This window comes from Berghia stephanieae, chromosome 4, assembly GCF_034508935.2.
Source record: "Berghia stephanieae isolate SIO BIC M18660-M18661 chromosome 4, UCSD_Bste_1.3, whole genome shotgun sequence".
Taxonomy (NCBI): domain Eukaryota; kingdom Metazoa; phylum Mollusca; class Gastropoda; order Nudibranchia; family Aeolidiidae; genus Berghia; species Berghia stephanieae.
This window is the reverse complement of record NC_088363.1, coordinates 1,961,644-1,987,324: the sequence shown is the minus strand read 5'-3', so window position 1 is coordinate 1,987,324 and position 25,681 is coordinate 1,961,644. Positions and strand designations below refer to the sequence as shown.

Sequence of the window (25,681 nt, the reverse complement as noted above, 5' to 3'; positions counted from 1 at the left end):
ATGATTTACGAGGAAAAAAATATCATCTCCCAAAACAATAACTATGCATTTGACTGTTTCCCTCCCAGCCAAGGACCCCGTCCAGATAAAGAACAAAACCAAGTAGTCTCATCTCATTCTAATAAAAAGATGGAAAACAAATATAGACGAATAGAAGACACAGTAAGTGACTTTCCTGCCCATTATGGGAGGCCAAGAACTCCCACCCAGAGATTTGATTATGAGAGAATATAAAAGAAATGGAAAAAGTGAAACATGAAAAATGAATGTAAACGAAATGAAGACAATCGAGACAAAAAAATGTTTGTTAAAAAATTAGAATATTTTTTTTTATTTCAATGTTCATGTTTGTGTAGAAGTAATGTAGCTAGAGATGAGAAAAAGTGTATTAAGTCACGGTAAACCGATAAGAATATAATTTAAAAATTCAAATAAAAAAGTTAGTGATAAATTTATTTTTTTTTTCTTTTAACATAAATCAAGTGAATGATTTGGTATAGATCGTGCTTACATAGTCATAAAATTCAGATCCGATACAAATTAAATCTTTGGTTTGGGTAGTCAAAATTCAAAAGATATTTTGAAACAGATAAGAAAAATAAAAAAGGTAGGTTGGATTGTGTTAAAAAAAAAGAAATGGGAGAATAAAATTAGAAGACAGTAACATCAAATTGGGGGTTGGGGGGGGGGAGGTAACTGTCTTGGCGGATTTGCAGCATTTTGAGTATCAGCCTGTTGAAGTTATTTTCCTTGTTAAAAGACAAGATCACTTGTTTTGTTTTGTTTTTAAGGGTTTTACGGCACTTGCAACACATTAAGGTCATATCAGCGCCAGTAAAAAGGAAGAAAACGGGATAGTAAAAAGTTCTAGAATTACAATTAAAGCACAAAAGAAAAGGCAACACAAAGGGGAATAGGTTCAAATAGGGAACAGATATAGATTCCAAGAGCACACAGTCAAAGTACTTAGTTTGAGATCACCTAAAAGTCGTATCCAGACACAAGCACATGTACCAACTAAGAGGAATACACTCAAATGTTTACCAATCATATAATATAATATGCAAACTAAACATAATACAATGCATAACAGAGAGATGATTTACAAGGAAAAAAATATCATCTCCCAAAAGAATAACTATATATTCGACTGTTTCCCTCCCAGCCAAGGAACTTCGGCAAGGATCAGGACAAAACTAAGTAATCTCATACCAAGACAATGACAGGAAACAATTGGAAAATGGGTATGGGGAGATAGAAGACACAGCATGTACCTCCCTGCCCACTATGGGAGGTCGGGATCCCCACCCAGGACAAGATCACTTAATTAAGTGTGGCAATCCAAAAACAATCAGCTTGAGATAGAACTTTACATAATATATTTAATCACGGCTTAAATACCCTGTGAAAACATTTGAACAAGTAAATTAGAACAATAATTTACAAAAAAAAAAACAAAAACAAAAAACAAAGTAAATAAAAATAATCAAATGAATATGAATAAAACACAACATTCGTTCACCACATGTAGCACTCTTCATCAATGGCACTTTTGACAGCACTATTTATTCGTTGTCAAATTTTACCTCACTCATACATTTTGGAGTATTTCATGGATATATCTTAACTCCACAACATAAACAACATGAATGAAAATTGAACAAATTTGTTCTGTGCCCGGTCATGTGAACATAAGAGAATTAATACAAAGAAAAAACTGGCCAAAAGAACAACTTGAGTAAATAATAAATTTGGATGTGACTTAACAAGGAATGTCAACATTAAAATGGAGAGAAAAAATGGCACAAAAGTTACAACTACAGTGCTGTCCGCTTAAGATAAACTGTGTTAAGATAAATTCTCGCTTAAAATAAACGCTGAGGCTGGTCCCAGTTTTTCTGCTCTAAATCATTAGTAAATTAAAACAGTCAAGATAAGCTCCGTCCCTGAGCTAATACGGATAAGATGAACTTATCAATCTAGATTTGCACGACTGGTTGGGTTGGACAGAGAGTCTCTCAATTATCCCTCGCACCCCCCCCCCCCTCTTACCCATCCCCTCTATGCCCATCTTTTAGTCTCCTTGTCGTGCAATACATTCAATTGCGCAATCAAGAAACAACACAGCTATGTACGAATGTGTAGTGTGTGCAAAGATTCACCAGTGAATGTACATCCATAGGTATGTTGGTCCTCTGGATTCACTAAAATACAAAAGCTGTCACCACATGACGCAAGCACGCATGTGAACATGAGTTTGTGCTAGAGCCCCCATATGGTTTGTGACTCTGTCTATCCTCCATGCTCTTCCCTGCACACACCCCCCCCCCCCCAGCACCCAAATATCAGAACGAGACTGTCACTCATCGCGCAATTAACCTAGACTAGTTGACAAATTATGATAGCGTCTTAACTTTCCTAACTATTTTTTTTCATTATCACTCTGCCTGTCTGAGCCTGTGGATCACCGTATGCAAGTAGCATTGTGAAAGATAGCTCTAACGACCAATGATAGAATAAAATAAGTCACTCTTAGTTTAGCCAAGCTTCACAGGAAACTGGGCCGTTTTTCTGGGGATACAATGCAGTCATTAAAGGGGGACAACAAATAAATAAAACAAACGTTTGTATTGCTGAAAAGTTGTTACCCTTGAGTTTTTTTTTGGATAAAATGAACCTCGGATAAGATTAACCTTCTTTCTGGTCCCTGGGAGTTTATCTTAAGTGAACTGCAGTGTATTAAAAAATTATGAAAAACAAGTCAATTCTTCAATATAGAACCTTCTCACATAGGAATGTGAGGTTAAATGAAACATACTTTCTAAATGGACCGTTACATTTTTGGGGGTCACTTTTAGCTGGTTTCAATTCATCACATTGAACAGATATTCTTACACAACATTCGACTGTCGTATTACAAATTATACAATTAGCTTTTTGACATGTCGTTCTCACCAACATATCATAAACACAAGAAAAAATTATTCTATGAAAAACAAGAGAATTTGGAATTAGCTGTAATGATGATTTAGGTTGTCAAAAATACAAATAAACATATACCATTACCATGTAAAATATATACCATAATTAACATCAACTTGGTGAAGAGAAATAGAAAAAAGGGCTTCAATTTAATTCACAAACACTGGATACTAATGTGAGCTGTGCTGATGGCGTTGATAACCCAAAAACAAATTTAAAAAAAAATAAAAAAGATAATACAATAGAAATACATTCATATTTGAAGTGTAATCATATAGGTTTTGTTTAACGTAATTTAAATTTTAAAATTAAGTCTTTATATTTATCTATTAAATGCTATTGATAATATGTTAGAGTGAATTTTTACGTATATTGCATGATATGTCTCCTGTGTGCCTAGAGCTATATGGTATGCGAAAGGCGAGTTATAAATAAATTGAATTATTATTCTTATTCTTCTTCTTCTTATTATTATTATTACTATCCTCTCCTTAATTTTATGTTTTTATTTTCGTCTGATTTGTTGACAAGGCAAAACCTGAAACGTAAATATTATTTGCCTTTGTGAATTAAATTGATATTTCTCTTTCATTTTTTCAATATTATTTACATCCTTGAGCTTCAGAGGCAACAATTTCACTAAAACCAACTTACCAATTCGTTTCGTTGTAAGATATGACTTCTAATTTTGATTTTCTCAATATACCTCCTCCCCCTCTTTGGGTGTGAGAGTTGTTCTATCACTCTGATTGATTAACTCTAGGCACAGAAATGATTGGCCAGCTTTCGTTATCAAAGTGCCTTGAGTCTCTAAGCAAAGGATTGTGCGGCATATAAATGTTTATATTATTTTGATTATCCAAAATTACATATATTATAAAAATCTTGTCATGGCAACTCATTTGTTTTGTTTGTTTGTTTTTAAGGGTTTTACGGCGCTTGCAACATATTAAGGTCATTTCAGCGCCAGTAAAAAGGAAGAAAATGAGATAGTAAAAAGTTCTAGAATTACAATTAAAGCAGAAAAGAAAAGGTAAGACAAAGGGGAATTGGTTCAAATAGGGAACAGATGTAGATTCCAAGAGCACACCATCAAAGTACTTAGTTTGAGATCACCTAAAAGTCTCATCCAGACACAAGCACAGGTCCCAACTAAGAGGAATACACTCAAATGTTTACCAATCATATAATATAATATGTAAACTAAACATAATACAATGCATAACAGCGAGATGATTTACACGGAAAAAAATATCATCTCTCAAAACTATAACTATACATTCGACTGTTTCCCTCCCAGCCAAGGAACTCCGGTAAGGATCAGGACAAAACCAAGTAATCTCATTCCAAGACAATGACAGGAAACAATTTGAAAACAGGTATGGGGGGGATAGAAGACACAGCATGTACCTCCTTGCCCACAATGGGAGGTCAGGATCCCCACCCAGTCAACTCATTTGTGAAAAAGAATGCCTTAAATAATTAAATAGATAAGTAAGAAAATAGTAAATAAAATGAATATACAAGGCAGCTGCAATCACAAGGTAAAGACAAAAGATGAGAGTTGATCAATTATCAAATGGAAGGAATTTTTTAATACAGGGAATAAGGCATCTTTAAATATAAAATGTGTGTCTTCTTCTTCCATTAAGGCCAAAGCTTCAGGCTGAAGATTGTATGGCCGATTTTTCAGTAACAGGGTTTTAGAGGGAAGCGGGGAGAGATTTTTTGAAGTCATCAGTCAAAAGGGCTTGTTTACAATTAGTTGGTAGGGAGTGTGTGTTCATTAAGAAATAACCAAGACATAATTAGCAACAATTATCATTAAATTTTTGCCCCAATCTCTATTTCACAGTTACCAAGAGTTTAAAAATTTATCAAGTTATAACACAACAAATTCACAAATTGCATCAAAATTCATTATATACCAGAGAAAGTTGTCAGTGCTAATTCACTTAACTCATTCAAGAACAGACTGGATGGCTATTGGAAAAACCAAGAAATCTACTATGATTACAAGGCTAGCATCACATTCTGTCTTCACGGTAATCTGCAACCGGGAGAAACAAAGATGAGTCCAGCGAAGAGGATCATTGAGAACCTGTGCTGGAAATCATCTCTAAGTATCTCTAAGTAAGTATCTAAGTAAGTATAAAAAGTCCCGAGTTTTTTTTTTCATTTTGAAACTGAAAATGAGAGACATCGTTTCATTTTACATCAACAATGTTATGCTTTAATTTAAAGTGACCGTATCTGTATTTTACACTTCTAATAAAAATTTGTCTGAGAAACACCCAGAGATGAAAATCATAAAATAGAAATGCACATCAACAGTAATATTATGTGTGATTGAGGCAGTTGGTTTATTTGAAAAGGTCGAAGAAGAGAGATAGTATCATTTGTGAAAAATGTTCTACTACCATTAAATCACTGTTCAATTAGGTGCATTTATTTGTTACATTGATGGAAAAATTAAGTTTAAATTGAAACTAGCCTATGGCCTTGATCAGGCGTCTACTTATTTGCAGGTCTGATAACCCAAACTGTGATAAAATAGTCTCATGGTTGTAATGGAAATATTCTCAAACCAATGCAAAATGTTGTCCATTACAACAATGTTAATTCAGGTTCATTATTGCATTCGGTTATCAGACCTGCAAATATGGTATATAGAGATATGTTTTGTTTTATATCCCTGTAAAGCGTTTAGAGCCTGTGAGAACGGGGTGAAGTGCTATATATGTGCCATTTATTATTATTATAATACAAATATACAATAATGTGTCAATAAGTGAGTATTGGTGTGTAGTGTATGCGCTATCATTAATCGTTGTCTACATGCAGTTGGTACCAAACAGCACAAGAGGGGCAGTTGAGGAATATGTCCTTATATTAATTTGCATTAGAAAAAGAGAGATATCAATAGGATTGAAGTAAAAAAAAAAGTGGGGGGGGGGGGGGGGGGGGGGGGGGAGTGCACTTTTTAGCATTTAATAGGGGGAAAATACAGATACAAGTCGATTTTGGAAACACTTATGGTCTTTTGGTGGCAAAATATTTCAAACAAAGAGCAGACTTGGCATCAGGAACGACGATAAATCCAAATGAAAGCGGAGCTAACACGATATCTCCTTTCCAAGGCTTTGGGTTGAACGATGGCAAAGATGACCCCTGCATCTTGAGAACTTCTCCATTGAGTTTGACAAACCTTTGGGAACAATGACAAAAAAAATAAATAAAATAAGATAAACAAATAAATAAATATTTAACAGAAACCAGTTTTATTTTTGTTTTGGAACTGAACAGCGTGCATCACTTCAACAGAATAATTAGATAATAAAAAATCAAAAGAAAAAAACAAGACAAGTCAAGATAAAAAATTATGGATCTATTGTATTCTCTTTTTGCTTGCTCCACTTACAATCTTCAGCTCCAGACATCACGGTTTGGACCATGGAGCTGGAATTTGTTTTGTTGTTGTTTCTAAGGGTTTTACGGCCTTGCGACACATTCAGGTCATATCAGCGCCAGTAAAAAGAAGAAAATGGAATAGTAAAAATGTTCTAGATTTTACAATCAAAGCACCCAAGAAAACGTAAGCAAGACAAAGGGGATTTAGTTCAGATAGGGAACAAATGTAGATACCAAGAGCATACCATCAATGTACATAATTTGAGATCGCCTTAAAGTCTCATCCAGACACCAGCACTGGATTCTACTAAGAGGAATACACTCAAATGTTTACGGAATATATATCCAAAACAGAACACATAACAGACAGATGATTTACAAGGAAAAAAAATGTCATCTCCCAAAACCATAACTATATATTTGACTGCTTCCCTCCCAGTCAAGGACTCCAGCCACGGCTAGGACAAACTAAGTAATCCCTTTCCAAGACAATGACAGAAAGCAACTCGGAATACAGATATAAGGGGATAGAAGACAGCGCATGACTTCCTGTCCACCATGGGAGGTCAAAGACCCCACCCAGGAGTTGGAGTTTATTCCACTTTCAGTAGCATCATTAGCACAGTAACAATTGCTTATTACCCTATGGGTAGAATGCTAGTCTTACACTTACACAAATTGCTTCCCCCCCCCCCCCCCCCCCCCCCCCCAGATCCGCTGGACTCAGCAAAACTCCTTGCCTCAAGGCATACAATTGAAGTGAATGGATCAACTGTCTGCTCCATCACAATGACACAATTATACAATGGAAGCGGCATCATTAAGACAACTATAGCAGCTATAGCATGTGATTTTTAATTTAATACTTATAATCCAAGCCAGATTTAGATTTTGTATTGCATTGAACCCCACACTTTGTATCGCTGCAGACTGATAAATGTTTGATCATTTTACAGCAGCCAGCAAAGTTTTTAGATTATAGATAATTTGGATTTAATTCTATCTTAACATGACATTAAAACAAAATTCTGCAGTTACATTAAAAATAAAATCTCAACTAACTAAGTAACTAAGATGTAGCTTGAAAAATAAAAGCAAAATAGATATTTTTAAGAATCGTTAAAATCAGAACAGAAATAATCAAATGTTTCTGCGTAGCCCAATACCACAGGTCCACTAATGGGCTGGTTCTAGTCCAGTGCTGGGGTTTTTTATCACTGTTATATTGTAAAAATGGTTGTCATGTAAGTCAATACGATTCAATAGTCTGATGTCACGCCACCCGGCAACGGCGGCCATCTTGGTTCTAAACAAAGGAAATCATTACTTTCTATTTTTCATGCTGGCTAGAACTTTTCATATGCCTTGTGATCAGAATGTGTAAAAGTCAAAACATGATCAAATTTATGGGTTTTTTTCCCCTCTGGAAAACCTTTATGATCGCCGGAGAAATATTTCATACGGGCGTCTGCCATTGTTCCAATAGTTTAGAGCCAGTGTTACTAAGTTACCATGCGTCATTAGGAAGGAAGTGACATTACAACTGTTGAAGAGTATCATTCCCTTCATTCTTGTATCTGGAGGATTTACCAATTAACCATTAATTCACTCACTTTGACTTTAGACCAGCAGAGTCCCCTGGTGTCAGAATGTAAAGGTCAAAGTGCAATGTAGAAAACTGAATCAAGCTGACAGTCAATGACTCATTCTTGGTGTTTAGGTAAGCTAGAGTTATTGCTCCTGTCTTGTACATTCTGAAAAAAATAAGGATAACAAATAAAATTATGTGCGTCTTGTAAAAAAAAAAAAAATTATATAAAATTAAAAAATTAAGCTTTATATAGCGCAATATCCACTAAATGTGCTCAAAGCGCTTTACAAGGGGTCCCTGGTCAACAGCAACATTTAACATGTAGGATGGGACATGCCGCCTGTTTGGTGATATTACAATTTTTCGGAAAGAGACAACGCTGTTAAAGGCCAGGTACTAATTTTACACCTAAGTACGGTGAGAGAATGTGAGTAAAGAGCCTTTTCCAAGGACTCAACCATGCGCCGAGCTCAAGGCTCGAACCCAGCCACACGTCGAAAGAAATTGCTGAGAGTTGTGGTGTTCCAGACTAAAAACAGTACATAAAGAAGAACCTCAATTACATTACATATAAAAATTAATATAATAAAAATAAACTGCCTTTATTCAAGCTCATAGGAAATTTTTCTTTAACGTCAATGTCACGAACTGAGATCATCCAACAATAGGGGCTGAGTGTCGTGTTTAACCCTGTCCTTACCACCTACAGGAAAATCGTCACATTCGTTACGATACAACCAACATTTTTCTGGTTCAAATTCATATTGTACATCATAAAATTTTAATCAAATGAACAGTGTATTATAGAGCATGTTTTATTCAAGAAATTATGTATCCGAAGAACTTTACTGCTATTGTTTTTGAGTGATAAAATATTTTTTTTGTGTTAGTTGGGTGTGACGATTTGGGGAAAAATCCTGAAAATGGCTGGTAAGGAGAGAGTTAATGAAAATAACAAGAGGATATCAGGGATGATAGAACTGGATACAGTATCTACATTGATCAAGTTAGTCTCATCTGACAATCACATTATAACTATTACCCATCTTACACTCTATTGAATACAATCAGCTTTTGTACACCTATCCTCTTCCCATCCCCTGTTGCATTCCTATGTTAACCACCTCTATCTTGTATTATACAGCTACCTACCTAAGTCATTTACAGTCAGTCTACAGATTAAAGACGAAGCCATGTGTTAGTGTCCCCTGCATGTATCAACCCACAGTTTATATACAAAATATATAAACAATCCACTTGGTTACTTTGGTTGTAAGTGTAGCCCTATCCACTAAGCCATTAATGGTAGCACATCTGACCAGTAATCAGAAGGTCTGAGGTTCAATCCCCAGTCGAAGACTGATTTTTTGGGATGAATTTTTTTTCTTGTATTCTTCTCTCTTGATTTGTCTGGCACTGTTTCATACACATTTGTTCAGTTCTTTATCTTACACCAGTGCCTGCTTCTTAATTTGATATTGTCACAGGTATAAAGAGAAAGGCATTTAAGAGTTCTTTTTAAGACTGGAATTATGATATTTCATCAATCACAATGCAATAAATTACCCAGAAATCCTTGTGCAGTGTGCATACATCCTCAGTTCTGGCGTACTTGGCTCAACAGTCACATTGAAAACAGGCCCTTCAATCAAACGCTTGTGTAGAACAGACAGGAAATAGTCCTGGTAAAGAGAACATAATGCATTAATTTTTGTTTGGCCAGAACCTATTAAAATAGTTTAATTTATGTATACAGTTAAAAATAATAATAATAAATAATAAAAATTGAGCTTTTATATAGCATGATATCCACTAAACTTGCTAAAAGCACTTTACAGGGGGTCCCTGACCAACAGCAACACGTAACATGTAGAAAGGGATATGACGCATGTTAGGCGAAATTGAATTTTTTTTCCGACAGAGACAACACTGTTAACGGCCAGGTACTCATTTTACACCTGAATACGGTGAGAGAATGTGAGTAAAGAGCCTTTTCCAAGTACTCAACTATGCACCAAGTGAGGCTCGAACCCAGGACCTTCCGATCTGAAAGCGAGTGTCCTACCACTTGACCACATAGCCGCACGAACCTATTAAAAGGTTTAATCAATGTATACAGTTAAAGATATAGATAAAAACTTTGTGTTTATATTGTCATGATTCATAACTAATAAGGAACAAAAGTGTGATGTCAAAAAACTGGTTCCAATCTCATTGGAAGTGTAAAGCCACTCTTCCGGAGGAATTCTGTAGTCGATCTTTTGGTTTCAGAGTGATAGCATCTATTTTTCTAGTTCTAGTCTAGAAAGATCATCCACCCCCACTCTTTTATGTCCTGTAATCCTAATAATCTGCCTATACAGCCTGCTACTAAAATAGTTATGCCACTTTATCATTCAATATGTAACCTATTCATTACTAGTCATTTGAAGGGCTGGTTACATACATACTTCCAAGGATTTTGGAACTGGAAAAGTAGAAGGTGTGATGTCACGAATTTTCTGCCCTAGGATAAATTTCAGCTACTTAGGACTCTTGTCTTTGACAGATTTTTTTTTTTTTTTGAGCTTTTATATAGCGCAATATCCACTTAACGTGCTCAAAGCGCTTTACAAGGGGTTCCTGGTCAACAGCAACATTTAACATGTAGGACGAGACATGACGCCTGTTAGGCGATATTACAATTTTTCGGACAAAGACAACGCTGTTAACGGCCAGGTACTCATTTTACACCTGAGTACGGTGAGAGAATGTGAGTAAAGAGTCTTTTCTAAGGACTCAACTATGCGTCGAGCGAGGCTCGAACCCAGGACCTTCCGATCTGAAAATGAGTGTCATACCACTAGACCACATAGCCGCAGATTACTTAAGTCTACATCAAAACAATTAGAACTAATACATTTCATTTTATTACTCCCACCTCCATCCCACAGAAATAGAAAGCTTGAGCTTTTATATAGAGCAATATCTACTAAACGTGCTGAAAGTGATTTACAAGAGATCCCTGGCCAACAGCAACACTAAACATGTAGGACATAACTTGCTGCCTGTTAGGAAATATTATAATTTTTTGGGACAGAGACAACGCTGTTAACAGCCAGATATTCATTTTACACCTGAGTATAGAGAGAGAATGTGAGTAAAGAGCTTTCTCCAAGGACTCAACTATGCACCGAGCGAGGCTCGAATCCAGAACCTTCCGATCTGAAAGCGAGTGTCATACCACTAGACCACATAGTCCCACAAATACTTGTACGTTAAAATGAGTGGCATTCACAATAACTTTTGTGAGTCCTGAATTTAAACAAACACATTTTATTTCTAGAATCCAACTTACAGGATAGGGGTCAAGTGTAGGAGATAAAAGTGCATAGGAGCCACCGTAGAATGTTTGACGAAACACTCTCGTCAGTCCATGCTTAGCTGCCAATCCAAGTTTATCCAGCCACCTGAAACAAAGAGGAAGAGATTGTTTTTGTTTGTTTTTAAGGGTTTTACAGCACTTGCAACATATTTAGGTCATATCAGCGCCAGTGAACAGAAATTACAAGTACAATTAAGAGGACTTGAGAAAAAAAAAGTAAAACAAGGGGATTTGTTCAAATAGGGAAAAGATGAAGATTCCAAGAGCACACTATCAGTGTACTTAGTTTGAGATCACCTACAAGTCTCACCCATACACCAGCACAAGGTCCCACTAAGAGGAAGACACTCAAATGTTTACAAAACATATGTTTAAAAAATATCAGTACATAATAGAGAGATGATTTACAAGGAAAAAAATATCTCCCAAAACTATAACTATACATTCGATTCTTTCCCTCCAGCCAAGGACTCCTGCCAGGGTCAGGACAAAACTAAGTAATCTCATTCCAAGACAAAGACAGAAAGCAATTGGAAAACAGATACAGGGGAATAGAAGACATGGCAAGTACCTCCCTGCCCACCCAGAAGCAGGAAGTGATCATTCAAAAATACTCTGAGTATGGAATTGTCCTTGGCTTTAATGTTGGGCTATCCATCGGAACAGAAGTCAACTCACTCAAGGTCAAACTCTTTAATGAACTCTGAATTTTAAAACAAGAACAGCTGCCTGACTAATTGCTTTCAACCAATATAATACACAGCCGAGGAGCCAGTATCAAATAGAACAAGATGATTAGTTAATACAATGTGAGGGTGTAATAAGTCTAACGACACACTCGCGAAAATCCCCAATGAACTTTCTTCTTTATTTCCGTTGGGTGTATTTTCTTTTTTTTTTTTTCTTTTTTTGTTTGTTGCTTTAGGTCTCTTCCAACACAATTGAGGTTATATGAGAGACCGCTGAAACAAAAAAACAAGCAATCTAACAAAAATAGTACAAATGTAAATCAAAATCATAATCTAAAGATATCATAAGCTAAATTATAAATAACCAAGAACAAACAGGCAGAAGATTTACAGAAAAAAAAATATCCCCTGTCAAAAATACAATCACAAACCAAAGAAGCAGGATAGGTTAGTAAAGAGAAGAAGAAACGACATCACTATCGGATCGTAAACCCATGCGAACATCATAGGTATATGATTCAAGGGTGATGCTCCCATCCAACCACCCGCGGTGTATTTTCCATCAACAAATCAGAACTGGTGTCTCAGAGTCGACACCCGAAAAAGCAAAACAAGTGGATGTGTGGGCAACTCTGAGAAAGATCAGAATAACTCCAACTGTGGCCATTCCAACTCCTGCCAACTTTTGCATATATTCATTTTTGACATGAAATCTTTTCTCAAAATATGTCAAGAGATCAGAATGTATAATAAATTGTAATAATAATAATAATAATAATAATAATAATAATAATAATAATAATAATAATAATAATAATAATAATAACAATGATGATAATAATAATAATAATAATAATAATAATAATAATAATAATAATAATGATAATAATAATAATAATAATAATAATAATAATAATAATAATAATAATAATAACATTAATAGTAATAACAATTTAAAAAAAAAATAATCATCACCATCATAATAATAATGATAATGATAATAATAATAATAATAATAATAATAATAATAATAATAATAATAATAATAATAATAATAATAATAATAATAATAATAATAATAATAATAATAATAATAATAATAATGCACATTTTAAAACTACAACTTATCTCATAAGCTCTATACGCATTACAATGATATAAGAGCAACAAAGGTAATAAACACAAGTATAAAGACTTATAAATCCAGTTCCATCCACACACACACACATATGCACACAGACATCCACACACACATGCACACATGCGAGCGCACACACACACACACATAGAGAACAATCTGTCACTTACAGAAACCCAGCAACGTAAGCATTTGACAGTCCAGGAGCTCCCCCACCATAACACGACGATGTCTCTGTCAATCGAATGGGGAATCCTTTAGCGAGCTGTTGCCCCCAATATATTTCATGTTTCAAATGGTCCATCACAGAAATATTGTAGAAATCTTCAACCTTTGCAAGCCTTCCATTTAAGTAGTACCTTAAATCAAAATTGTGTTTCATTATTGAGCTTTGCATACCTTTATAAACAAAGTAAATGAAATGTTTCTTCACCTTACAAATCCAGGGTTGCTAATTTAGGAGGCAAAAATTTACTGAGCTTTTACACAAACACATTGATCGACCCCTTTCTGAGCACTGAACTCCAGTAAAACATATCAAAATAAGAAATTAAGGAGCAGGCATCAGTGTAAGAGGTTGCTAATTTCCAGTATATTTTCGGAATTCAGTATGTTAGAACACCTCAATATAATTTTCCTATCACCTTCTGAATGGGAAAAGTCAGTACATAATGTCTTTTTAAAGATCTGAACAAGTGTGTATGAAAGATGCCAAAGCAAGCAAGAAAAATACAAGAAAAAAAAACATCCCAAAAAAATCACTCAGCCTCGACTGGGGATCGAATCTCAGACCTTCTGATTACTGGTCAGACATGCTACCATTACATGTCTGAATCAGAAAGTCTGAGGTTCGATCCTCAGTTGAGGTTGAGTGATTTTTTGGGATGGTTTATCTTCTTGTATTTTTCTTGCTTGCTTTGTCTGGCACCTTTCATAAACACTTGCTCAGATCTTTAAAAAGACATTATGTACCGACTTATTCCAGTCAGAAGGTGATAGAAAAATCATATTGAGGTGCTCTAACACACTGAATTCCGTAAATATACTGAAAACTGGCAACCTTGTCAAATAATCAGCTTTGTGGTCTTGTGGGAAGACACTTGCCTTTAGATCACAAGTTCTGGGTTTGAGGTCCGCTCTGAGTGCACATAGTATGAGTCCTTGGAAAAGGAGCTTTACTTACATTCTATCACTGTACTCAGGTGTAAAATGTGTACCTGGCCATTAGTCTCTGTCGAAAAAAATTGCAATATCCCCTAACAGGTGACATGTCTCGTCCTGTCTGTTGAGAGTTGCCATTGGCTGGGGACCCTTTGAAAGCGCTTTGAGCACATTTAGTGGATATTGTGGCTTAAATGCTCAAAATGGTCGGAAAAAAATTGTTATAATGTCTAACAGGTGCCATGTCTCGTACTATGTGTTACGTGTTGATGTTGGTCAGGGACCCTTTGTAAAGCACTTCGAGCACATTTAATGGATATTGCGCTATAAAAAAAGCTCAACTTTTTGGGTTTTTCTTTTAATTTGTCAAGGTGAACCTGATGCTTAAAACTAAATCTATAAACTTTGAGTTTAAATAATTGACAAGTGAATTTTTATTTTTACACTTCAAAATCATTATGCAGTGAAATCCTGATAAAGCCAACACCTCCGAACCAGAAATATTATTAGTTGACTTTAAGTAAAGGTTGTCTTTATCCATTATCAATAAAACACATCTAGATAGGAAAAAAAATAAAAATATTTTATACTAATTACTTACTGATGTAAGGAAATCTCCTGTATGACGTCTTTACCACCTGCATCAATAAAGCTGAGGAGGGGGGGTATAAAGATAATTGTTCAAATGGTAATCAAAATGTCACGCACACTAAATAAAGGAAATTGAGTAAAGACTGATCTAGACCACGTTTCATTAACTCTACTTTCTACACTATATTTATATTTTACAATAGGACTCTCCATGTATCAAACACTATATCTGTATTAGCATGGCATCTTTTAAATTGCAAGAATGAACTTATAAATTACATAAAGAAAGGCAAAATTATATGAAGTCAGTTAAGAAACCATTGCATTGCAATGGTTAAAATAAGGAAACTTTCACGGTTTGGACATCTGGTCAGACATAACAGCTTGTGCAAGACAGTTATGCAAAGCACAGTGGAAGGAAAGTCAATGGAGAAGAGGAAGACGAAGGAATCTGTGGCAGGACAACATCAAGGAATGGACAGGATTGGCGTTATACAAGTGGACAGAGAAGGCCAGTGACCAAGATCTGTAGCACCAGATTGTGAAGGCTGAATCCTGCGAGTCCTGCAATCATCCAGTCGTGGGTATTATCCAGTGAGTGAGTGAATAGAGTTTGTCTTATTGATATAAGTTGGGTGGGGGAGTGGGGAGAAGGTTCACTTAATGAATGGGAGAGTACATGAAGGATAAAAGAATGAATGAGGAACTTGTAAAGTGACTCCAAGTTCAATGATGGATACCAGCACCCAATTAGGTGAATGCGTTTATCGCAGATTTTGTCTCTTCGTTGTGCCCAATACAGTGAACAATACACTATAAACAGGACAGATCACATGTAAACACTATTTCGAGGGGGGCTAGATGGTTTCTACGAGTGAACAAAACTCACATAAGCCACAACAATGAGATACACAAGTCCGAGTTGAATGGTCTTTGTAATTATTCTTCGTCCATCAATCAAGGGACTGAATTTGGTAGATAAAGCATTCACACAATAAATGATTTTTACATATAAAATGGACAACCTGAAACACAAACAAACCTAAATTGATGTGAAAATATCAAACCAAAACCAATAAATCCATACTCACTCCTGTAGATATTGGCGTGACGAAGAGTGTCGGGACAGATCAGTTACGTCAGGGCCATACAATTTGTTGGTCATGTATTGAGGGTATTGATATAAAACATTTCTGAGGATTTTGAAATCCTTGACTAAAGTAGCCGCCGGAATACTGAAGTTGAAGTTGTAATGAAATGAATTTGGTTCTGTTTTAAAGACAAGAAAAAGAAAAAAGAAAATATAGAAAATAAAGAATGTGATAAGCTAAACTTCGATTATTTGATTATATGTTGACGTTAAAAAGAAATAAAAATGTGACAAAATGCCAATATAAAACCAAATTATCATTTTTTAAAATGGAACAAGCATAAAGCCTATCTAATTCAATTTTACTGGAGTCAAATGAGGTAATGGCTGTTGTGTCTTAGCCAAGAATACAATGATGAGAGCAGAGTTTGCCTTCATTATTACCTATTTGGTAACTGACCATACTTAATATTTCTTGAACTTTTTACAAGCTTTGACGCAACACCGACTTGATTACCAGAACTTAAAAATCGAGTAGGAAGAGAATAAAACAAGAATAAAAATGATTTTTCTTTCAATCAACAAACCATTGCCCAGCTGGAAAGCATGCAAGTCGTAACCTCTCCTTGCCGAATACTTGAGTAATTCATCAGCATTGTTGGGATCCCACAAGTCTTTATTCCATTTGAACAAGTTGAAATCAAACATTACAGACCAACCAACCCCAGTAAAAAAATTAATCATTTGACCCCATAGATGACCTGGGAAAAAAAAGGAAAGAAAGAAAATAACTAAATATATTATAGACAAGATAAAAGAACCACAAACAAAAATAATAATTCTAATATTACAAGCAAAAAGAAAGAAAAAAAGGGAAAAAGAAACTGGAAATTAACTTATAGACCAATAAATAGATTTGAAAAATATTTCAGTAAATTGAATGTGCAATGATTTTGTTTTTGTGTGTTTGTTTATGTGATTTGACATTACTTGGTTACCATTTCCTATATGTCTTACTTCACTATCTTGAGCATGGATATTTGAAAGTAACTATAATTGTTTGTTTAATATGCATTTTGTCATCAAGAGTAAATTATCCTATATCTCTTTAACTAACTAACTAACTAATACACACACACTCTCTCTCTCTCTCTCTCTCTCTCTCTCTCTCTCTCTCTCTCTCTCTCTCTCTCTCTCTCTCTCTCTCTCCCTCTTTCTCTCTCAAATGATTTTACTAAAAGTAGGAGAAAAGAAAAATGAATAATGAAGACTTATCTAAAGAGATCTATTACAAATTGCAATGATATTATATTAATAAATTGCAACCGTAACATCATGTGATTCCTGATTAATTAATTTCAATTGATTAGTATCCAAATTTTAATTATGTGTCAAAATTCAAACAGTTTTCTTAAATATCTTTATATTGGATTTCAATTTGAAAAGAATCATTATTGTTGTATATTTTTCTCATAGATAGATTACAGTAATTTTGAATTTGAAAAATGCAAATCTAATAAAGTGCCTGATTAAAAATAGCTATCACTGTTTTACTTTTTACTTATTCAATAGTATTTAACAAAACCAAAGATATTATAAGGTTTGACTTCAAACAACCTTATTGTCATATGCAACATACTTGAGAATTTATATGACAGCGCAATATTCTCAAAACATGCTCAAAGTGCTTTACAAGGGTCCCAAGACAACAGTAATACTTAACATATCGGACGAAACATGATGCATGTAAGGTCATATAACAAAATATCTTTTACACCTGAATACAGTAAGAGGACTCAACTTTGCGTTGCTCAAATTGGGACTAAAATATAGGACGTGTCAGTCCGAAAGCAATTGAGATTCAGAACATTACGAAACAGCATACTTCCGCTAAAAAATGGCTCTGTGGAAATAAAACAACTTATTGTGTATAAATTAATCTGATTTGATTTAGATTGCTATAAAACATTTAAACTCACCTGTCATTGTAAAGTTTGTAAAAACTTTATTCACATCTTTTCCACCTCGATGAAATGCCCCATAATCCAGAATGGAGTCAATGACTTCAGAAGTTAAAATGTCCTGATCAGGAGAAGATTGAGTTTCCTTGCCATCAGGATTGAAGGTGAGGAAGTCTGCTGCAGTTCCACCCAGGCGGAAGTCACATGGAGTCAGAGCTTTGGCTAAAGTCTGCAATTTTGGGGATCTGAAAGAAAATATGATGGTGATGATAATAGTTAGAAAATAATATATTTCAACAATGATGATGATAATAATAATAATAATAATAATAATAATAATAATAATAATGAAGAAGAAGAAGAAAAAGAAGAAGAAAAAGAACAGAAAAGAAGAAACAAAAATAATAATAAATAATAATAATAATAATAATAATAATAATATAATAATAATAATAATAATAATAATATTATTATTATTATTATTATTATTATATTATTATTATTATTATTATAAAATTATTAATAACAATAATGATAAAACTTTTAATAATAATGAATAGTGATGAACATTTCTTTTGTATCACATTCCACTCGTGAACAGAGGGCTCTATGTGCATTACAGATTCAATTTCTTTAAATCATCCCCAGTTCACTCTGCTTAATCTCACATCGTTTAATCGCACACTCCGCTTATACACTACACATTCCCGAAAAATGGAAATTTTTCTATATAATCTCTCCGCCTAATTGCACACCTTCTCCTCTTAATCGCTACACCTTGATTGGAGAAAAATATCTAAAAAATACAACAAAAAAAAGGGTAAGGAAAATGTGTTTCTCATTGAACCATTTCCGCACATTAATATTATATAAGCTTTCCTACTGTCTCTAGGACCCCGACTAGGTCAGACGCGCAATGCTGGTTAACTGACAACAAAGGAATACCAGACATGATGGGCTAATTGACTCAGCACAGCACTTGCTGACTGCATTACAAGGTGTGAAATGTGATCGCAGTCCACCCAATGCTGTGTGTTTGTTTACATTGTCTGACCACTCGATTGCAATTCTCTACCTGTGCATTGTTCTCCTCTAGGCCATGGACAATAAGAAAGGATAAAGAGAGGACTCGCATCTCATCTTTTGATTGATCTATACAGTCCATGACCACATTGATACACTCAAAAGGCAACTGAACTGGCATCAACTCAAGGCACGTCTTTTACCCCATCAGAAGGCTGGCTTTCGAGATGGAAAGGTTGACAGAATGTTGTGTTTAGAAAAGAATATGATGAAAAACACTATACTGATGTTTTCTACCAGCCAATTGAGTGATTAAGTTTTGAACAACTTCTTCAGCAGTACAACTCTAATGACATTGACAATGCACACGAGACGGTGCTTTACTACAATCAACGCTTCACGATTAATATTCTTACACAAAATAATGTCACATTTAGTTGTTGATTAAACATGAATGAGAAAAGAAAATTTAAAAAGCCAACAAAAACTAATAAATAAATAAATAAATATAAGAAAATAAATAGAAACAAAAAAAACCCCTTCTAATGAGTCTAATATCTTGAACATGACAGCCCCAAGCCCGTAGAATACTCAGAGGGTAAGGTTCTACATGAGTGGTACATGAAAGCTGGTGCTTAGATGCTATTTTTAGATTCTCCACTTAATCGCACACTCCGTTTAATCGACACACTAACACGAACTCCTGAGGGTGTGTGATTAAGCGGAGTTCCACTGTATCTATAAAATAAATATCATAGTGTTTTTCTGCACTTCTGTTGATGGTGAATCTAAACAGGTTGTTTTTCTGCACCTCTGTTGCACAAGCACAATCCACAGTTTTTGTTATCATCGCTGTGGTGATTCTGTATTTGGTCATCACAAAAATAAGGTCACAAAAGTCATATTATGACATGTGTATGTCTCTGTTTCTAAAATTGATATGAAACAAGCATTGATGACATGTGAGCAAACTTGAAACCATAAAATAGAAGTAAGTAGCATTAAAGATAAAATAATTTTCTTCCAGAACGACATGATTAAATATCATGTTTAGCCAAGTGGCTCTGTAGCCTAATGGTTAAACTTTTCGACTATAGCCTTAAAGGCACTCGGTTCGATTCCCATCCCAGTGTATTCATTATTATTATTATTAGATATATTTTTCAATTTTTAAAATTTCAAAAAATATTTTTTATATATTTTATTGACAAAACATTGGTATTCATTATCATTGTTATCATATTTTATAAAACTAATACTTTATCATCATCATCACAATTTGTTTACTACATTTGTTGGGGTTTTTATTTTTTAAATTTTTTTTGGTGGGGGGGGGGGTGTATTTTTAAATACCTTTTTGTCATTTTTTAATATTTTAATTTTTTAAAAATCATTTTATATTTGGGTTCATTATGATCAATATCTATTTGTGAACCATGGTTTTTTTTTTTTTTTTTGTTTTTCCTTTGTTCCGTTTTTAATAGTTATTTAATTACTACCTAAAATTATTACATTTACACTGCCAACAGCGGTGTAGAAAACGGTTGACAACGGGGTGCAACAAAAACGCCACCTTTTTAAAAAGTAGTGTGAAAAGGTGATTTCTTTTTCTTTTCTTTTTTTTAATAATAATAAATAAGAGAGCTGATGCTGTTACCCAAATTCAAATCCACGAAATTTGTATCTGACCAACCCGGAGTCGATTGCAATGCTCAAAAATTTGGGATCACTGACAGAAAGGAATGAGGTCAAATTAACATGGATCTTGGCCTTCACAGCTTTTTCTTTTAGCGGCGACAGTGATGCCTCTGTTTGAAGTAATGAAAGTCCAAAACTCACAAACAAGTATAAAACTAAACGGTATAAAAAATGCATTTTTCCACAGTATATTGGCATTTCAAGCCAAGTAACTGTAGACTGTAGTTTGAAAAGATATTTGTAGACCGTCGATTGAAAGGATATCCTTAGCCTCAGCCTTTGTTTTGTTTACTCGTAGACTGTGACCGTGACACACCCCCTTTTTCAACGCTCTTTTCAATTAAAGTTAGGCTAATGTAAAAATTACACAGATGGCCAGAGACGCAGGGTAGTTAACTCTGACACAACTTCTTTTGTAATGTTTTCTTTTCGCTCACTGTCGAAGAGGTCAAAATGCCTGGGATCGTACAATCTTTTAGGAATGCTCAGGCAATAATTAAAAAGAATGGGGGAATCATTGGAGCCCTTTACAATATTTACAAGTGAGAGAACTAATATTATGCCTCAATGACTACCTGCATCGTATTTTGTCCTATGTTCAATGTCCATGTTTTCTTGCTGTGTAACCTTGATTCAATTTGAACCCCTCTGTCATCTGAACTCACTGGGGTTTGAGTTTGTTGACTTTGAGTACTTTGAGGATATTTTAGTCGTTATAAATAGTAAAAGCTCTGGGGTTTTTTTAATGACGTGTCAAAAAGTTATCTACAATCTTAGCAAAAGATCTGAACAAGTGTGTATAAAAGGTCCCAGACAAACCAAGAAAGAAAAAACACAAGAAGTTTGAATTTGAAGTTTGAAGTCTAAATCTTCTACTTCTAGTTCTAGGCTTCTAGACGTCTAGATGAGATAAAACTAATAAAACCATCCCAAATAATCAGTATTATCCACCACGACTGGAGATCGAACCTCAGACCTTGTGATTATCGGTCAGACCTGCTGCCATCACATTAAGCAGCTGGAATTAATATTATTAATTAATACTTTGTTTTAAACTATGAAGTGACCATCGTCCCTAATGCTCGGGAAAATAAACTTGATCTCTATTATATTTCTCCTAACGATATCTGTTCTCAAGATTTTTTTGTTATTTGTGAGAGTATCTGTGTGAATGGTGAATGTTTTTATGCATTTTTCGGGGTTTTCTTTTGCCAGTGCTTGGGCGCTCTGTCTTTTATTCTCAACTTTCTATAAATAGACATCTATCTTGAGTTTGTGCATTTTGACTTTCACTTTCAACCTCTGTTCCCATCTTGAGACTTTGGCATAGTTATTTAGGTTTAATCTGAGCTCTCTTTGATAGTGCAAAAGTGAACGCGCCATGGAGTATTCGCGATAACACAACTTTTTGATAAAATCCGTCTTTGTCAACAATCTGCCTAAAAATGCTAGCTTTATGATTCGTGAGAATTCCCAGTCCACTCTGTTTGAGTTTTTACTTTTGCATCGACCTCGCGTCCGTAACCCATCAGTTACTGGAGGCTAGCCGACCAATAGGAAAGTTCAAGTTTATTTTCCTGAGCGTTCAGAGAAATAGAGCCTGCCTTTTTTTAAATCTCAAGAGTGAAAGTTAAATTGTTGGGTGAAACATTGTAATTGTAATTTGTAATCTTATAATAATCGAAATCAACATTCTTAACTCTTATGAAATTCGATGAGTATATTTTAACATTGTTTTATTCACAGGATCGATGACTTCAAATTTGGGAAGCTTGTTGGGGAAGACAAATTTGGAAATAAATATTACCAGAACAATTACTACTTCATGGGTGAGTTTACGAATTGAAACTGTTACTGTTAGGAATTAGACGGTAGTTGGCTTTGGTTATCCCATAATTTTTCAAAACTCACTTTGTTCACTATCTCTAATTAAGTTTTTTTAAAGTATCCAGATTCTCTTTAAGCTGGCAAAGTCAGTGTTTTATATCAACCCTTTAAGTGTTAACAAATAGGAATTTTCTCAAAACGTTTTTATATAATGGGGGATGGCCTTTACTGCATTCTTAAAATTGAGCCTTAGGAGATAATTTTTTAAATTATATTATTTTATAAAACAAGTTTCATGAGCCTTCCCAGGTAAAGTTTGGGTCATAGTCTTACCGTTTTCTATTTTATTATAGAGCAATAAATAAAGATATGATTGCTGTTACCGCTGCTCTCTTTATGAAATCAGTATTGTCTATTTTTAGTAGGTACCAGGTAGGTAATTGCTGGATTCAAGTTAAAATTCAATATTTCTTTTAATTGCTGATGTTGCTTTAAAAAAAGTAAACCATTTGTGCAACATATTAGTAGTTATAAATTTTGAAGTCTATCACTTTGTAAATGCAATGAGATAAACGTTTTAAAAGTATGTATGTGTACAAATTCAGCAAGTAAATTTGAAAATTTGTTGTTTGGACTTGGATTTAGAATCATATTTAGATGTATTGGTTATATTTAGATGTGAGGCTAATTATTAACTTTACTGTGGTCTATTGTATTTATCAATTTCAGGTCGAAGTCGTTGGGTCGAGTTCACAGATAATGTAGGCATGGACTATGATGCTTCACAAGTCCCCCCAGAATGGTGAGAATTTTTTTGTTTTATTTTGTTGGATCTTAAGCAAAGGCATCTTGTTATTTGTGACCAAATGATATTATGTTCGGATTTCTGCATGCATCACATTACTTCACACTATTCCTGGGTGGCAGAATTTTTAAAAATATAATATAATATGTGTCCTTAACTGCACACTTTGCTTTGACCATCTTCTACTTTTCCCATCCAATACTTTTACAACTAGTGTAACTCAATTACAATGGAAAAGCACTTTCACACATATAAGTTATCGGGGACATTCAACAGTGACCTATCATTATTACAAAAGTTAATAAATGTTATTACATAGTGAATCTTCGTCTTCTTCCAGGCCATGGGAGGTGTCATAATCATAACATTAGTGAGTGTTTACACATGGAAAATTTTTGTCTTAATGCCCAGCTAAAAAATAATAGTGTACTCAAAATGTGGGTTAATATCCTGGTTCATTTTTAATTTGACACAGGTGTGCAAAAAAATAATCATAGGCAATACTATTTCTATCAAAACTACCTACAATTATACATTTTTGTAAATATAATTTCACAACAAACAAGGTGAAAGTATCATTCTTTCGTTTCATTCAAATATAAAAGTCATTTAGCTCATGGATTTGCCATGAACTTTTTCCCAACAGCATGAAATAAAATTAGTCAAAAGTTTCAAAAATCATAAAACATTTGAAACATATCTTATATTTTACAAAGAAAATGTGAAAAATAAACAGCACTGTTTATGTTTTTAACAGCACAAATGAAAGCAATGCAGTGCATGTTGTTCATTTATTACTATATTAGGGAGAAGTATGAGTAGAATAATAAAAATATAATAGATTTTTGGGAGGAGAAAAGTCATGAGATATCGGTAGAATATAACAATAAAGCGACATTAACAAAGTTTGACACCTTGGCAAGTGGAGAGTATAAATTTCATTGGCCAGAAATATTTATGCGATGTAACCAGACTCAATAAAGACGCTGGGTTCAATAGCCACGATCCATTGTGGCTCTGAGCAGTCTACTGTGAAAGAGGGTTTATAAGATAAAAATATTCCTAATTCTGATCATTTTGACTTTAAACTCATTTTTCTTTATCATGTGTATTCTAAGATATTACCAGATTGATGTGGTCGGTCATTATTTGGTTTTCATTAAAAATTGCATACTTTTCCGTATATAAATGCAAGTCCACATCATGTGCATCATACTCTTATTATTTTAAAAAAATAGACATGTAGCCTTAATTCACTATATCAAAATTAGCTACTGTAATAGATTCATTGCTCTAGAGTTAGGGACTTACATGCACCAAGGAGACAATAGTGACTGCTTTCGTTTTTTGTTTTTTTAATTGTATAATAAGTGAATTTTTAAAAATCAGTTTGTTTTGGGATTAGAACAAAGTAACAAAGACAAGAAAAACTAAGAGTAGAGAGATGGACACTTCATTCAATGTCATTGTCAACAGCTAATAAAGGGGAAGGCACTCATGTTTGTCACATGTGTCAAGTGTGTCTTAACATATTTGTTCGTCAAACGTGTTCTGCAGATATTGACATTTAATTTTTTTATTATTATTATTATTATATTATTATTATTATTATTATTATTATTATTTATTATTATTATTATTATTATTATTATTATTATTTTTATCATCATCATAATCATTTTGTAAATAATTATTATTGCTATTTCTGTTAGTATTACAATTATTGAAAATGAATTCTCACACAGGCACAGATGGCTCCAGTACATCTCTGAGGAATTACCAACTGAGGCCAAGCTCCCACACCGTAAATGGATGGCTGAGCACACACCCAACTACAGTGGAACAAGCAAGGAATACGTTCCCTATACCACGACAAGACCTAAAATTGAGTCATGGGTTCCTCCCAAAAAATGAACTGTGATTTTTTTGCCTGACTTCTGTTTTTGTTTATATATCTAGGAACGATTATACGTTTGACTGTAATGAGACAAATGGTATTGTGTTATTTACAATGATAATGATAGTTTTGTGTCTCTACACATGTGTGCGTTGATAATGTATTTCGCAAAATAAATATGACTTAGTTATAATGTCTCTTTTGTAGATGGGATAATAGTTAAGCTGAGGAAGTAATTGCTTGTGCATATAGATGTGACAGTGTGTGTGTGTGTATGTGTGTGTGTGTGTGTGTATGTGTTCGTGTGGGTCGGGGTGGATGTGTAAATCATTGTTAAACCTGAACAGACTAGTAAAATTACTCTTGTTTTAAGTTTAAATGTGTTTATGGATTATTGAAAATTAAATTTGTGACTACCTAAATGAACGCATTTGAGTTCTCTATGTTAATGTT

At 34.2% G+C, this 25,681-nt stretch overlaps 2 protein-coding genes across 3 annotated transcripts; one reads left to right on the top strand and one right to left on the bottom strand.

Annotated features, from left to right (window-relative positions):
* Positions 1-301: 301 nt before the first annotated feature.
* Positions 302-21,041, bottom strand: LOC144969891 (heparanase-like). Of its 2 annotated transcripts, XR_013644882.1 has the most exons (11): positions 20,659-21,028; positions 17,997-18,223; positions 16,605-16,778; positions 16,019-16,196; positions 14,938-14,988; positions 13,346-13,534; positions 11,322-11,433; positions 9,551-9,666; positions 8,007-8,147; positions 5,963-6,190; positions 302-696 (listed from the first exon to the last, which is right to left on the bottom strand). XR_013644882.1 is itself a non-coding variant. In XM_078908941.1 (10 exons), exons 1-10 carry the CDS (start codon positions 20,895-20,897, stop codon positions 6,016-6,018), a joined length of 1,602 nt encoding a protein of 533 aa, XP_078765067.1. In that variant the 5' UTR covers positions 20,898-21,041; the 3' UTR covers positions 1,369-6,015. The 2 variants fall into 2 exon arrangements, 1 of the variants encoding a protein (XP_078765067.1); XM_078908941.1 differs by lacking the exon at positions 302-696 and having other exon boundaries at positions 1,369-6,190; positions 20,659-21,041.
* Positions 21,042-21,082: 41 nt separating this feature from the next.
* On the top strand, positions 21,083-25,650 carry LOC144969890 (putative NADH dehydrogenase [ubiquinone] 1 alpha subcomplex subunit 12). The gene is made up of 4 exons (XM_078908940.1): positions 21,083-21,241; positions 22,446-22,528; positions 23,256-23,328; positions 25,077-25,650. Exons 1-4 carry the CDS (start codon positions 21,153-21,155, stop codon positions 25,243-25,245), a joined length of 414 nt encoding a protein of 137 aa, XP_078765066.1. The 5' UTR covers positions 21,083-21,152; the 3' UTR covers positions 25,246-25,650.
* Positions 25,651-25,681: the final 31 nt, after the last annotated feature.

What these genes read in the sequence shown, in the direction of transcription:
- LOC144969890 (XM_078908940.1), top strand. Translation starts at nt 21,153, where the DNA reads ATGCCTGGGATCGTACAATCTTTTAGGAATGCTCAGGCAATAATTAAA. An exon ending in GCCCTTTACAATATTTACAA is followed by an intron (nt 21,242 to 22,445) that starts GTGAGAGAACTA and finishes TTTTATTCACAG; the next exon opens with GATCGATGACTTCAAATTTG. An exon ending in TCACAAGTCCCCCCAGAATG is followed by an intron (nt 23,329 to 25,076) that starts GTGAGAATTTTT and finishes ATTCTCACACAG; the next exon opens with GCACAGATGGCTCCAGTACA.
- LOC144969891 (XM_078908941.1), bottom strand. Translation starts at nt 20,897, where the DNA reads ATGCCAATATACTGTGGAAAAATGCATTTTTTATACCGTTTAGTTTTA. An exon ending in TACAAACTTTACAATGACAG is followed by an intron (nt 16,779 to 17,996) that starts GTGAGTTTAAAT and finishes TTTTTTTCCCAG; the next exon opens with GTCATCTATGGGGTCAAATG. An exon ending in CACTGCACAAGGATTTCTGG is followed by an intron (nt 8,148 to 9,550) that starts GTAATTTATTGC and finishes TATTTTTTTCAG; the next exon opens with AATGTACAAGACAGGAGCAA.